This window comes from Thermobia domestica, chromosome 1 (genome assembly GCF_964235325.1).
Source record: "Thermobia domestica chromosome 1, izTheDome1.hap1.1, whole genome shotgun sequence".
In the NCBI taxonomy this organism is placed as follows: Eukaryota; Metazoa; Arthropoda; class Insecta; order Zygentoma; family Lepismatidae; genus Thermobia; species Thermobia domestica.
This window is the reverse complement of record NC_137454.1, coordinates 383099463-383115945: the sequence shown is the minus strand read 5'-3', so window position 1 is coordinate 383115945 and position 16483 is coordinate 383099463. Positions and strand designations below refer to the sequence as shown.

At 37.5% G+C, this 16483-nt stretch overlaps 2 protein-coding genes across 3 annotated transcripts in view; one reads left to right on the top strand and one right to left on the bottom strand.

Moving 5' to 3' along the window:
- The window catches only part of LOC145664748 (uncharacterized), a 578976-nt gene that overhangs the window by 394411 nt on the left and 168082 nt on the right, over nucleotides 1-16483 (top strand). The window lies entirely within an intron of this gene.
- The window catches only part of LOC145682766 (uncharacterized), a 67225-nt gene that overhangs the window by 32648 nt on the left and 18094 nt on the right, over nucleotides 1-16483 (bottom strand). The window contains exon 2 of the mRNA XM_081754146.1: nucleotides 10429-11732. Within this exon, the coding sequence (XP_081610272.1) occupies nucleotides 10429-11699 (1271 nt within the window). The 5' untranslated portion in view covers nucleotides 11700-11732. The remainder of the gene's footprint in view (nucleotides 1-10428; nucleotides 11733-16483) is intronic.

The window sequence follows — 16483 nt, the reverse complement described above, 5'->3', positions numbered from 1 at the left end:
AGCTCCCTGACAACTGATATTTAGTCAGCAAAGCATAGGAAAACTTAGAAATAAAGAAGCAAAACTACCTGAAGTATTCGGCTATGGTTCATCTAATCATGGGCGTCGTAACGAGGGGCTTGGGTGGTCGCATTCCTCCCAGATTTTCGTCACACGTATGTAAGCAAACTAAGAAAATAAAAGCATATATTCAGGGGTGTAGTCGAGAGTATACGAAGGTGTATTGCTCAATCTTAGTCATTTGCGCATACTTTCTGCTTCAAGGCGTGTAGTACTATATTCAAAACTAGCATATATAACCTGTGAAATTTTTAAGACTAGCGTATACTCTGTGAAAATTTTAAGACTATGGTGTACGCCGTGTGAAATTTTAGGACTTGAGCAGGAAGTTTTTGATAGTCTATTATTGCAACACAGCCCCTGCCCGCTGCAGCCCCTAGTTATTCGCCTCTACTTTCTAAACATTTTCTATATATTTTACATCCCTGGAGTTGGTGGCCCCGCATCGTGGAAGTTGTGGGGACATTATCTAAGCCTTTGGTCAAGTGACCTTACATTTGGACCTGTCAAATGACCTTACATTTACATAGATTACTATTGAGATAAGTGGGTAAAACTGCATTCAGGTTTACACCTATAATTTCATGATTCTTAGTGTTCATTCTCCCGAAGGGGAACTTTCGAGGATGTCCTCAATTCTAACTATAGAGAAACGTTCTCACACAACAGAATAAACAATTTCAAACCGTTCATGATCTATATTTAGAAAAAAATAGCACTCTACTAACGTAATTTGCTGTTTTGGAAAATATAAGTTTTACTTCTTCATTTCCCATTCTTCAATTCAGGCAGGTCTCGTCACCGCTCACAGAGAATCAGACAAAAGACTAAAATACTCAAACCTATTGGACAAATATTGGTTTGTAACAGTAGCAATAGAAACCAGTGGGTCTTGGGGTCACGAAGGATTTAATTTAATTAATGAAGTTGGTCATCGAATAGCAATCAAAACTGGTGACCCCCGAGCTACTGCATTCCTTTTCCAACGTATCAGCATCGCCATCCAGCGCGGGAATGTGTCATCGATCTTAGGCACATTACCTCCTGGTAAAGAACTGGACGAGATTTTTCTTCTATAACACACAATAAGACGGAAGGAGACATATCCGAGGAGGCTGACAACCACTTTGACTATGTTCATGAAGAATGTTTTGAATCCAGTTTGGATAAATATACATTGTTGGAAGTCATGGCTAATACCGGGAACTGTATTAGATCGAATAGACTACAACATAGAACAAGTCCAAGTGCAGGTACAAGAAGGACTTCAGCAGCTGCAGAAAGCAGAGAAACATCAGAAAAGAAGTCGGAAAATGATGTGTGTTCTAGGAGTGGCAGCTTTTACAATCTTCTTGATGGTGCTGTTGATTGTGGTGTAATCTTAAAATGTTTTTATTTTACTAATTGTGCTTTGAACAAGACTGAAAAATAAGTTTTACTTATTAATATCTGGGAATCAGTCGATCTGCCTGTATTTTGACGTATTAGAGTTAATGTCCCTTTATAATTCATCACCGATGCCGATGCTAAATGGCACGTGAATCTATAGTTTATGGTAGGATCCGAACCACCATAATGCGTTCAAACTTCACTCAAGGGAATCGAACCTGAGACTTTTGCTGCAAAGCAGACATGCTTGCTAGACACTATACTAACTTCTTTTGTATATTTCAATATCATTAACTTTCAGTAATCACCGGTAATCGACCTATAACCAGAGTCGAAGTCTAAGAGGGAGTTATTGAAAATGTTTAATTATCCTAATTTTTATGTAAATATTTCACTTTAGAATATTAGCGTTTAAATACTCCTCTCCCCCATACAACCATTACACATGCTCATACTATGTAACAAGCAGTAACGACTACATATTAACAGGTGCAACATTTAATCAATCAACATATAACACATAAAGCTTATAAAATTTTAATTAGTCAGCTGGATTACATCTTATGAAAAAAGTTGAATAATTTCCACCTTATATGTTAGTTGTTTGACGTAACGTAAGCATGAAGATAAGCTTAGATCTTTGTTCGAAATTCACATTGAAATGATATTCGCAAAGAATCTTCAGTGGGCTGAATCTCTTTCGTTCCAGGTTGGCTACAAGACTGCGATAATCGTAGGACGTAAAAATGAAGATTTTATTCCCCAGTCAGAATTTTTAAACTATCCTATCTCTTCAAGTCAATAATTGTCTGTTTTGCATCATTACTTTTCAACCACAGAGCAAAATAATTCAGTCACTCTACTCCTGTTTTAATAATGTATGGCAGTGTGTAACAAATTGTTGCGAGGTCCTGGGCAAGAAAAGTTTGTGATCACCCTTTCAGTTTTTAATTGCTAATTATAATAAAAATTTCTGGAAATCAATTAATCTACACATTTAATTATTTATGCTAAAGAAAATAAAGGTTTGTTCTCTTACTTTCCCGTTCCACCATTTCTTTCATCATCATTCACTTGCAATTTCATCCACCTCCTTTAGCAGTTACATAACTCTGGGGCGCTAAACTAAAGATTTCATCTTTTCTTTCATTACTACAATCTTAAAGTTTGCACGTATTAAAGTTTGCACGACATTATTAATTGTTGAATTGGTGGATTTATAAAAGTCAGTGCTAAATCATTTTAGGCTCGATAATCTTTCCAAGGCCCCTGGAGGCGCTAAGCTCTGAGCGTGCCATTTAGGGAGGAACGGTGGCTCAGCGATAGAGAAATTACCTTTGTTCGAAGGGTCGCATGTACGATTCCCGTCCAAGTAAATTCGTGGTGGAGGACATCGTGTTCGTGGGTTTTCTGGGGATTCTCCAGTTTCCTACCACATTCTCATTCAACTATTTCTTTCATCATTCACTTCTGCCTCCTTTAGCATTTAGCTTGCATAATCGTGGGATCTTAAACTAAAGATTTCATTTTTCATTTGCCTTTACGTATTTGTAGTGTAAGGAATCCTTGAGACAACGTTTGAAAGATATCATTTCATAATTGTGGGAATTACTGAAAATAAACTTTCCAACAATGATAGCTGCCAAAAATGAACCAAGACCAAAGTGATAAAGTGCACAAATTGGCCCCTAGGGTAGTTGCTTAAGACAAAGTTTCATATTTATGGCAATTATTGAAAAAAAAAATCAAAATTTTAACATTGTTAAGGTAGGACAAATGTATCTCTATTAGTGGTGAATATTAACAATATTTGAGCATCGAAATTAACCTTACAAGCACGTTGACACATTTCAGTTTATATTTTAAAATACCAATTAACTTAGATTCACATTCAAATCAATGAAGTCATTCATGTTATAGGTTAGAGTGGGTATATATTTCCGAGTGATAATTCAACAATAGTGTTCTGAAGTATTTTATTTGTTTGCTGACGAAGTTTCAAAATTAAGCTCTTTAGATCTTTCCCTTTGAATTTGTTCAAATTCCTCAGTTACGCTACATACATCAGGGATGGCCAACGTGTTGACTGTCAAATTCTGACAGATAATCCGCAGCAGTCACTCTGCCGCCACTCATCAAACCTTGATTTCACCCTCACCCTTATGAGAGCCGCCCTTGTGTGTCTGAATACTTATGCTTGCATCGTAGTTCAAGGAACATTTTGAAGTAAAGGCATTGGATACTGTTGATAAATGATGTAAACGTCACTATCGACCGAGATCTCCATTGTAACAGTTGTTCCATTTTAGGTGTTCCACAGTAAGTTATACGATGATATGTTTAGTTTCCTTTCTTTAGGACGTATGTTAAGCAAAGGCGGATCCAGGACGGATTTCTGGTGGGGATGGTGGGTTGTAATACTGCTACTTAGAGCTACTTTTAAGAGCTCCAAACTCTGGGATGCGTTTTATTTGTATATATAAAATAAAGAAGTTTCCTCTTCTGGGGGGGGGAGCGATCGCCCCCCCTGGATCCGCCACTGACGATAAGGAAATAATTCAACAAATAGGTTGAATAACTGATGCTCTGATCTTCACGAAGGAGGCCCTCTCGAGGTCTCCTCACCCTCAATTACCCTCGCCCTCAATGTTATGAGGGCGAGGGTGCGCGAGGGCGAGGAAAAGTTTTGAGCACGAAGGCGAGGGCGAGCGAGGATAATGGACAACTCCTATCGCGAGGGCGATGGTGCGCGAGGGCGAGGACAAGCTTCGATGGCGAGGGTGAGGGTGCGCGAGGGCGAGGAAAAGCTTCGACGAAAAGGGCGAGGGTGTGCGAGGGCGAGGAGAAGCTTCGACAGCGAGGGTGAGGGTGCGCGAGGACAAGCTTTGATGGCGAGGGTGAGGGTGCGAGAGGGCGAGGAAAAGCTTCGACAGCGAGGGCGAGGGTGCGCGAGGGCGAGGACAAGTTTCGGCAGCGAGGGAGAGGGTGCGCGAGGGCGAGGACAAGCTTCGACGGCGAGGGCGAGGGTGCGCGAGGGCGAGGACAAGTTTCGACAGCGAGGGTGAGGGCGCGCGAGGGCGATGGACAATTCCATTCGCGAGGGCGAGGGTGAACGAGGGTGAGGGCCAACTGCTACTGCGAGGGCGAGGGTGAGTGAGGTCGAAGTAAAATGAACATCTATGCCCACCATTTCTAACACTCTCTCATTCGTTTTCCGCTCGACCCAACTAATTCTTTCCATTCTTCTCCACACCCACATTTCGAAGGCTTCCAGTCGATCTTCTTCACCTTTACGTAATGTCCACGTTTCTGCCCCATACAGTACAACACTCCACACGAAGCATTTTATGAGTCATTTTCTCAACTCTTTATTCAAGGTCCCACAAAACGACTTTTCTTCCTCCTAAAGGCTTCTTTCGGCATTCCTATCCTTGCTTTTATTTCACGTTCGCACTTCGTGTTATTACTAAGAATACTACCCAGATATCGAAAACTATTCACTTGTTGTATTTTCTCCCCTCCTACTTTTATATTTGACACAGACCCCTTCGTTCCAATCACCATGGCTTTTGTCTTTCTAACATTTATTTTCATCCCATATTCTTCAAAGCCCTTTCTCATTTTTTCTAACATTTTATTGATTTTCTTTTCAGATTCTGCAACAAGCGCCATATCGTCTGCAAATTTTATGCATCTAATCATTCTACCTCCTACCGAAATACCATCATCATCATCATGTAAACTCTTTTTCACTATCTCTTCTAGATAGACATTAAATAGTGTTGGCGAGAGGCAGCATCCTTGTCGAACTCCCCTTCCAATTGCACTCTCTTCCGTCAGTTCTTCCCCTATCCTAACACTTACTTGTTGATAATAATAATAATAATAATAATAATAATAATAATAATAATAATAATAATAATAATAATAATAATAATAATAATAATAATAATAATAAACGTTCGTTTCAGGACTCCGAAAATTACGGATTCTACACTAATATAGGTCATTTTAATAACTTTATACAACCCCAGCCTACTCTTCAGGTTGCGGGGCTGAATTGGGATTTAAACGGCATCGGAAGTGTCACTGTTCATCTCAGCGACCCCAAAAACAACCGACTCTACACTAATATCGGTCATTTTCAATGATTTTAATATATCTCCCTCCTTCCCGTCCCCAAATTTGTATCGTCAAAGTAAAATGATAAAAAAAAAACGCTTCCAGGCCTACTTCAGCTATCTTGAAAATTTGATCGAGATCGGTTGGATTTTTCAAGTTATTAAGTCACAAATATAGTGAGTTCCATTTTTAGATAGATAGATACGTACTTTTTTAACTATGAACCATGTAACACTAGAGCAATATTTGAAATCTAAGAATTGGGTCAAGTAGCATTGCGCACGAGACTTGAAAAACGTTTTGTGTCGTCTCAAATTTAAAACTTCCTCTCGTCTCGTTTTCGAGGCGAGATTCGAGACGAGACGAGAAATTTCTCAACTCGCCGGCAACGACAACAAATAAAAACAGCCATAATCTTGCATCACTTATTTCAGTTAACATCTGTTAAAAGGTTAACATCTGCTAAACGAAAGAGAAATCTTGACTGACAGTTACGTGTGTGAGTGGTGAGTGTAGATATGTATTGCTAAGATGTAGACTATCCTGAGTTCAACCTGGAACAAGGAGCGAATATCAAGTGTTGTGTGCGGCTGGGTAAAATTGATACTTATCGAATGTTGTAACCAGTAGCAAGGGCGCCCATGAGGGGGGGAGGGCAAGGTGAGGCGTTTGCCCGCCCCCTAAAGGAAATTGTAGTTCGGAATATCGAAATCTCAATATAATTTTTAGAATAGTTACATCAAAATTTGAAACTATATTTGAAATATCGCTTATATTTGCCCCCCCCCCTCTTGGAAACCACAAGATGAGCGCCTTTGACCAGTAGCACATTTAGGGGGAGGCTATCGGGCTCAAGCCCCCCCTGAAATAAATTTGTTAGTTTTTCGCATTCCACGTACAACAATAATTCTTACCATTTCTAAGAATGTCATTGACTTTCCATTTTCTTATGCTCTTTGTTTAGAAATAATACTGTATTTGTCAAATTTCATTCCATGGTAAGAACTCCATTCTTTTTTTTTTTTCGTCCATTCTACTCCTCTGTTTCTTTTTCTTAGTTGTTACTTTCTTTCGTTTCTCATTAGTTGTTACTTTCTTAGTTGTTACTTTCGACCGTTGTTAGTTGTGATTCAAGTCGGGCGTCGTCAGTAACACCAAAACTAAGGGGAGCTGATAAGAGAAACTGGTGTTGGACGGATATCAATATAACGGGACTTTAGTTATTATAGCAAAGGAATATTTACATCATTTAGTTATAAAGAAAGGTAAATGTTTGAACTAAAGAAAATCAAGAGGAGGGAATAAGTAGGCCGGGAAATTAGGTAGGCCAAAAGGATGCTTCCTTTTTCTTCTATGAATAGAATAAAAGGTTAGATTCACTGATAAATTTTTGTGTGTATCATATCACATAAAATGCACCAGTCTGTAATTCTTGCCATTAAAACTGCAATCAGTATATTTCAGCTTCAACTTGTCTCAACATTTTCTTTCAGCTAAAAACGTACATAGATAAAACCGAATATTTCTATTTTTTTCTAAAATGAAATCTGTTAAGTTGAAATGAGATTACAGATATTCAACGTGTTTTTGCAGGAGCGTCATTTCAGATTTGCCTGGGGGTAAAATCCTCCACCGACATACACGTTTCACGTTTATTTCCTAGTGTATTACCAGATAATCGATTAAAATATATTTAATTCTCAAACTCAGGTGGGCAATTGCTCTCTGCTTCCCCGTATTCTGCATAGCCCCCGAAACAAAATACTAAATACACTACTGGTTGCAATATATTGTATGGGGCCACTTGTTTATTTTATCCGCGTGCATTTGCATGGTACAGTTCCAGGGAGGGACGGGAATCAATTGAAGATGATGAATATCCAGGTGCAGCAAGGGCAGTAATAACACAGTGATTGCTGGAGAAAGTGATCACGGAAAACCGAAATGCGGCACTGTGAATTTTTGCTGAGGAGTTGCAGCGTTGCACGTAAATAAAGAATTTGTAAGGCAAATAATAACAAACGATCTCAACAAGAGGAAGGTCTATGCCCGTTTCGTGCCTCATTCCTTAACAAATGACCAACAAATGGACAGCATTGATCACTACAAAGAACTGATTACTACGGCCAATAGGAATCCTAACTTGCTCCTGAATATCGTTACTGGGGATGAGACATGCGCTCTTTCATGACTCGTCGACAAAATCAGAGTGTAGACTCCTAACTCTCCACAAACCAAAAAGCTACGCCAGTCAAAATCCAAATTCAAGCTTTTCCTTATTGGTTTTTACGAGAGTAAGTGCATTGTGTATAAGGATTTTGTGCCTACAGGACAGGCAATTAATGCCTCATTTTACCTTGAGGTTTTGAAGTGGTTACTGAAACGTATCACCCATGTGAGGCCCAAGTATCGCGGTGATGTTTAGTGGCATCTGCTGAAGGCAGTGTTTGTGCAAGAGTTTTTATTCCAAGAGGGTACCTGTTTGTTGTCCCAACCTCCCCTATTCACCGGATCTAGTCCCGTGCGATTATTTTCTGTTTGCTAAACCCAAGTGTGCACTCAAAGATCCGTATTTTATGACGTAACGGCCATCAAGAAGACTACGACAAAAGTTTTCAACAGCATTCTACAAAAGAACTTCCAGCAATCCTTTTATGCACTGATGGCCAGGGCGTAAATGGAAAATGAAATGAAATCTTTGAGTTTTACGTCCCACGCTTATGCCGGTTAGGCTAAAGGAGACGGTGATGATGAAAGATGAATGAATAAAGTGGGAGGAAACGGGAGAACCCCGAGAAAACCCACGAACACGGTGTTTGTCCACCACAAAGTTCACTTGGCGGGGGCAGGGATCGAACCTGGGACCCCAATCACCAGAGGTGAGCACCAGCCTTGGCTCTAATATACCCAATCTGCCCCTGAGCTGTTCTCTCGAGTATTATACTAGGACATTTTTCAAATCTCTTAAATTGATGTAAGTTAAATGAAAACATATAAGGCTGGAACTAACATTTAACTTTGCGGGCTCTTTTGGCTGCAGACGGTTTTACAATGTCCTCAAAAGATAGCTCTGAAGCTAACCTATGCTCTATGGATATGATCCTAAGGTTGGTAAGTCTTTGTTGTCCTGTTAACTTGCTTACATGCTTATTTTTTTGTGATCTTTGCTAAAACTGTCCTTGCCTTATAGTGTAAATAAATATTTGTCCATTTTTGAGCCCCCTAATCCGACATCCGGGGCACAAGCCCCATTTTCACCCTTAGTTACGTCACTGCTACGGAGAGGGGCTTCTCAAACCTACAAGGTAACAACTAAAAAAAAACTGTTATCAGCCAGTTATGCTTTTTAAATTATTTGTTAATTGCAGCTACTTAGACAATTTTCCAGTGATGTGAAACAATTAGTTCATAAGTAGCTTAGAAAATAGGCTAGTGGAGCACAGGAGTCCCCCTCTCCTTGGGACTACCTGGAACTAATTTATTTGAACATCATAACAAATTTAATCTAAGTACCAGAATATTTCTGGCCAGAATATCTAAGGTAATTTTATCCACCTTGTCTCAGAATTAAATAAAGTATGTATCTGACCACACTACCCAACCTGGCAACAGTGTTGTACTATTGGCGGCAGATGCGATTGTTTTTATACACTTTTTGTGAGGTCAATATCAACAAAGAATATTGAGCTTCCTGTATGGAAAACGAAATAAGTCTTTTAACTTGTTTCATGTACGGGGTTACATAGATATTTATGAGCTAACAAAATTTAAAATAACTCCTTTACATTTTATTACACATATATAAGAAAAATACTGAGTGAGTTCGAGGAGCACCCTTTGGAATGACCTCTAATCTAAAATAACTTGAAATTTCTAGAGTTACCTAACATTTCATTTCAAAAAAAAAAAAAAAAAAAAAAAAAAAAAAAAAAAAAAAACTACAGAAAGCAAAAGCAAATAAAATAATCACAACGTAAATTCTTCAAAGCAAAGCAGTTTTATTTAAAAAATGACAATGACATTATGAAACCATCAAAAAGTTATGTTTTTATTTACATAAACCGGCAAAACTATTATTTGTATTACAATGAAAATATTTTTTGAACATTTGTATATATTTTTAAATATTTTAATATAAAGATGTTACAGTAACCCAACTTATGTACCTAGGTAAGTAATGCGTTTCTTGCTACGTAACTTCAATTTTACTTATGTCGAATTTGAAAATTGGGTAAGTTTAACTTGGTATGAAACTGTTATACATATATTTCAACTTACAATATTTATACTATTGTTTACATACAATTTTTAACCACTATATATATATATATATATATATATATATATATATATATATATATATATATATATATATATATATATATACAATTTAACCCATAAACATATAAATATATATTACTTATGGTTGCATACTGGAATGGATATCAAGAATCAACGGATATGTGCTATTAGTTCTTATTTCGAAATTTATTATCTTTTTGCGAATTGATGTAAGGTAGATATTACGTAATCCCGGGGCCTTCTACATTTGAGTAACAATATCGCAAGAAGAAAAACTATGAAAAATTCTACGTACAATTGAAATATGTGTTCATTTGTTTTAAGATCCGTATGCTATCATTACCTCAACAAATAGTGAAAATAAATCATGGCTTGTGCGAAATAGAACTTTCGTACAGCACAGTAGCTTAATTTAACTCTTATTCCATTTATTTTTCACTGAGTGAGCCACTGCCCGCATAACATAATATTCTTGTTGAAAAAAAATCTGTTAATATAATTAGCGTCAGCACAACTTGTGCCAACACAGTTTTCAACACAAACACTATTTATTACAACAGTATTTTGTCCCCCATTTCATCTAACATTTCCTTTAGCCGTTGATGAAATTTTGGATTTCCAAATGTTGCATTCATGTTCGTAGTTTCCGGGTTCTTAAAATTTTCTTCTGTTACTGAATCAAAATCGGGTATTGCATCGTTTTCCGCCAAAACAACAGGCAAAATGTTGCAAGCTGTTTGAAAACCAAATAGTTGTTTTGCTTCCATTTCTTTCTTGAGCACTTCAAAAGATATTACATCAGGATTTGAACCGAATAACCTGACTGTATCACTAAAAGTGTTATGGTAGATATGTAAAAGTTCTTCCAGATGTTCATCTCTCAGTTGTTTAGTAGTGCTTGTGTACAAGAAGTACAAAAGATCAAGAGCTGGTGACGCATAACGAGAAACCTGAAAATCTAACAGTTTCACTTGTGACGGTGTTTTGGAATCAATATGATAAGAGAATAACAGATTATTCACCCAACAATCACTGTGACACAGGACTGTTATAGGTTCTACTGGACGACAAAACTCGATATAATTATCGAAGGTTGTAGTCACTAATTCTTCCAACTTCGGAATGAACCTCTCATAGCCACCAAATCCCTTTATTATACTAACGATAAACCCCATTTGAACCTTAAGATATTCACCAAACTTGTCACTGTTTTCTTTAGTGTAGATTGTATCCCGAAAGAGATTAAATTTTTCCTTGAACACTTCAAAATTCTCACTTTTCATGGAGAACGAAAACGCATGAAATTTTCCCAACGCGATAAACACTAACTTGCAATGATCGAAGTCTAGGCCATTCTTTCTTTCCCCCATTTTGAAACCAAAAGGATTCAAGTCTTCGAGTACAATGGCGTCCTTCTCATCATCCATTACGGTGTAAATACAACGTGGAACATAGTCCAAAAGAGGTGTTGTAATACCTTTCTTTCGTTGATACTCTTCATACGTTGGAAACACCATTTCGTACATTGTTGCCTCTTTGAGAAAGACTTGACTTTCTTTTACGAATGACTTTCGAAGTTCGTTATCAGGAACGCACTTGATGACCAACTTGTACTGTTTCGTACCAGCTTTTCTTTCAGCGTCCACTGTTGAGCGATAGACAATGGTGGCATAGTTATCTCCTGCGTTAGTACCAGGATATACTTTGCACTGCTTTACTTTTAGTTCAGGATCCTTCTCACCCTGTTGTAATGCTATCTGGAAGAAGTCACTATTTAACCAGGAATGTGCTTTCTGAATATCCGATGATGGATCCGTTTCTGGCATCTTTGCGATGGTTTATTCGAACTGGACACGATTCTAGAAGAATAAAACACGATAACATTATTAAATAGTTTAATTAATTCAGGACGTACTGAAACTTTAAACAAGTTTAAATCTTCTGTTGCCTGATAATGGAGTTTTGTTGAATGACTACAACATAAGCATTAAACATCAGGAATTTTACTCCAAATTGCATGTAATAATGCGCACAACGAATGATCTTAATTTCACGACTCGAAATGGCTAAATAATAACAATTCTTATATGGTGTCGAGACAGTGACAGTATTTGCCTATATGACCGCTACACAAGCACCTTGAGCCATGGAGGTGGAAGGAAGTGTTATTATTTTTTTCTTCTTCAAGGATGTAAATGATCTCATATCTATAGAAGAATGAAGGTTCAGTATGAAGACACTTATTTGAGTCAGGAAAGAGTGTAGGAATTAATTAAACAAAGGAAGACAAAACATTAGTTGTGAACACCGGAGTGGGAGACTGGTTAACATTTTTAGTAATGTGAATTTTTTATTAAATCTTTCTACCTATTAATTTCCTCTCCCTGGTTAGAACAACTGTAATAACCATGTTGTACGGTCATTCTTGTTTAAAGAATTTTTCAAGCTATTGAGGTCCCTAATTCTATCCCAGCTCACGCCAAGCGGGTTTAATGGTGAACAAATCAAGTAAGTGGATTTTCTCAGACTTCTCCCGTTTTCTCTTACTTTCTTCACTACACCATTTCATTTATTATATTATCATCACCATCTTCCTTAGCCTCGGCCCGTAATTGTGTGATATTAAACTAATAAATAAATAAGTAATTAAATAAATAACATTGTTGGAAACTAATAATACATTATGCTTCATTGGACTTCTAAATTTACTCTGATTTGTAAATTTGTATTTCAATTATTTTAGTTGCACTTACTTCATGATGTACTTTACGACAAAATCAGCGTTATTTAATTATGTTCCTCATATAAACTTGTACAAAAAATACGAACATTTTCTACTGTATACATAAGGTTTACTGTATGCTGTACAGGTTTACTGTATACACAAGTGTAAAGTTGTAGAAATGTAATGATTTTCGTAAAAGTTTAGTACAAACGGAGGATTTTCGGAAACAAAATATTTATTAAAACATTTGTATCAATAGTAAACAAACAATCTAGAAATAAAGGTCGTTCTAGTATGTTGAACATCAGAACAGCTAACGAACAGATTACCAAATAATATAGGCATATAAAACAAATTGAACGTATCACTCGCATAAAGTACACATAAAAATGTATAGAGTTAACGGAAGTAGACCTTTGGGTACTCCAAGAAGATGCAAGGATAATGTAATGAGGTTTTTGAAGACAGAGAATAATTGTTTTGACTGAGTGACTTGGAACACAGTAGAATCAGATTGATATGCTAGTGTCTGGATAACAAAATCTTAAATTGGGTTGACTTAGCACACTATATACTAGCTGGTTTTTCTGCCTGGGCAATAAGAATCTCGTACGATTTAGATTGGCGCACAACAGGATCTACTGATACCTTTTGCCTGAACAGTAACAATCTTGAGAACACAATAGAATCTACTGGGAGGCTTTCATATGTGAGTACTATCAACATTGAGAAGGGATTCTCTGGTACACAGTAAATCTACTGGCTACCTTTTTGTTTGGAAAGTAACAATATAACTGTATTATCTTAGCACATAGTAGGATTTACTTAGTAGCTTCTGTGTCTAGACAATAACTACATATATTGATTGAATAGAGTCCCCACGCAACAGAATCTACTGAGTCTTTTTGTTTGGGCAGTAACAATCTTCACAAGACTAATTGATATTAAATAGGGTCTACGGCTGGAGTTCGTATTTTAATAGCATTTTTGACTGGATTGACTTAACTGCGGTTACTTAAGGTGATCTACAAAAGTTAATTTTGCACTCTTTAGTTTTCAATTGTTTTTGACTGTTTCACCCTGTATTCTTTAATTAATAGGGGCTGTGGTGGCTCAGTGGTAGAGCGTTCGCCTCTGGTGTTTGGGGTCCCGGTTTCGATCCCATGCCCCCCAAGTGGACTTTGTGGTGAACAAACACGGTGTGGTGGGTTTCCCCGGGGTACTCCCGTTTCCTCCCACTTTTTCATTCCACCATTTCATTCGTTTCTCACCATCACCGTCTCCTTTAGCCTAATCGTCATAACCGTGGGACGTAAAACTCAAAGATTTTCATTTCACTTTCTTTAATTAATAAAATGCTTTGAAGATTTTGTAAATTATAGAAATGTTGGTTTGCCATGGTACTTAAGCTGCATACTAATTTTCTGTCGTCATGGATATTTGGGAGTGTGTTTCAAACAATAAAAAGCTTAAAAGTGTCATTGTAGTATCTAATTTTTTCAATAGGTGGTCATAACAATAATTAGATACATGCTGTGTTGCAACATGCAATATATGCTCACTAAATATCATGCTTTCTAGAATGTAAGACATAGGTGAGACGGTGGTTCGACAATGTATGTAGCGAAGTGTGCAGGAATAGTGTTATGACACATCTTGGTCGTTGCCATGGCAATTGCAATGTTTTGTTTTTATACAGGGTGTTTCAAAACAACACCGACAACGTTTGGGAGGTGATTCCTGACACCAAGATAAGACAAAAAGTATAGACCAACCTGGGTGCACAAATGCTTCCTTTCTGAGTTACAGGCTGCCGAAAACGTGAAAAAAAAGAACTTTAAAGGTCCATCGCTCCAAAACTATGGGGCCTACTGCAACTTCCTGCAGTACTTCCGTAACAATTTTTATAGAGGTAGTTAGTGAGTACTTCCGATTATATGTCCGTAACCAAACCGCCTGTACAAAAATTGTTGCGTAAGTACCTTAGGATTCTGAAACATGTATTTTTGGATAGAGCACATATTAGTTCCTTAGTAAAGTCTTAACCCGACTACGGTAGGCCCCATAGTTTTGGAGCTATGGACCTTTAAAGTTCATTTTTTCATGTTTTCGGCGAAAGGAAGCATTTCTGCACCCAAGTTGGTCTACTCTTTTCGTCTTATTTTTGTGTCAGGAATCACCTCCCAAACGTTGTCGGTGTTGTTTTGAAACACTCTGTATACAGCACGAGATACGGATACTAAACTAAACCCAAAATTTTGATGAAGTACGTCTGGGATTGTAGGTGTTACAACAGGAGAAGTACGAGAGATTTATAGACTTTGAACAGACAAACTTAATAAGAGATTATGAAAATGTAATCTTTTTACCCACAGAAGTTACAGCGTATGTAACTTCTCCTTAAAGCAAAGCAGGACACCTTAACGCATTAACACCCTTTAGTGATGACACGTTGAGATACTACCAGGGCCGGATTTAGGGGGGTGCAAATGTGCACGTGCATCCCCCTTCGTTGTAAATATACACTACCTAAAGTGAGAAGCTAGCAATGAGTTTTGCAAAATCAATTTTCTGAAGGTTGAAAGAAAATAATTTATCCAGAGCAGACATCTAGCATTTCAAAGGAATTCCTCATTTACATCACAGGTCTAAAGACATTTAAATAACTCAAATTTAATTCATATGTACTGGTAGTTATTGGTGCAAGCATCCTCAGAGAATCCTGGATCCGGCAATGAATACTACATACATTATAATTTATATAGTCTTATACTGCATTATCAACTTGATGAAAACCAATGCACGTGTTCTTATGTTTAATTAGATAATCCTATTGAAAATATAGAATTACTCACAAAGAAAAGTTGTTCACACTTATATTTTTAAAAATTTGTGCTGTTGGTGCTGTAATCTAAAATTATTTGGCAAAGAAAGATGCAAAGCATTATCCAGGTGAAAAATAGCAGTAATTTACAGAAAAACATAACTTAGTGTACAAGATATCAATGTGCAAGTACATTGGCATTCTGCTCCAGTCTTTCTATTTCAGTTATGCCTCTTCTGGCGCTGCTATCGATGTGCGTTTTCTCATACCTCCCTCGAAAGAGGAGGGAGAAGTTCCTACGGCCGAGATCTTTCAATTGTTGGAAGCTGAATCGTTGCCACAATGAATTATTTCACGGACTTTGCTGTGCTCTGTCTTGTTATTCATTCTAAGTACCTACGATCTTCACTCGTCGAGACCAAACGACTGAATGACAAATTGGCAACACAGCTGAGGTCATTCACTTCTGTTTCGTAAGCAAAGGGAGAGTTTCCTCCGTGAGAGAGTGGCCGGAGTGGGACCGAAGTATGTTTCGCATATTTTCCGAGGGCACGCCCGAAATCCACAGAATCTAGTTTGCAAAGCAGATCGTACGATCGCGGTAAAATTGTGAAAGGGAGATAAGTAAGATGTCCAGTCACGTAGGGAGCAGTGCAGGATATACTTATTCAATAGAAAGGAAGAGTGACTCAATGATAGAGGGCTCACTTTTGGTGGTGCGCCCTGTGTGTTTGAAGTGGATAAAATTTTTTGTTTGGGTTGCCCGGTCCCCCTCACAATAAGAGAACTCTACTCCTGAACGTATACCAATTCACAAACGAAATTGTTGCTGCTGCAGTGATTATTAGGAAGAAGATACGTACAAAAGACAGGTAGTAAAGATGGCGTTCATTTATTTGTTAGGAGCGTGACGGAAAAAGTAGAAAAATTTATTCTTAAATTGGCAGCTGATGCTAAGTTTTATACGATTGACGCACTTGATATATCAGAAGCATTTGATGACTTATTGGAGTAGTTACATAATAAACTTAAAGCATAATTATTACTAGCAGAATATCCCT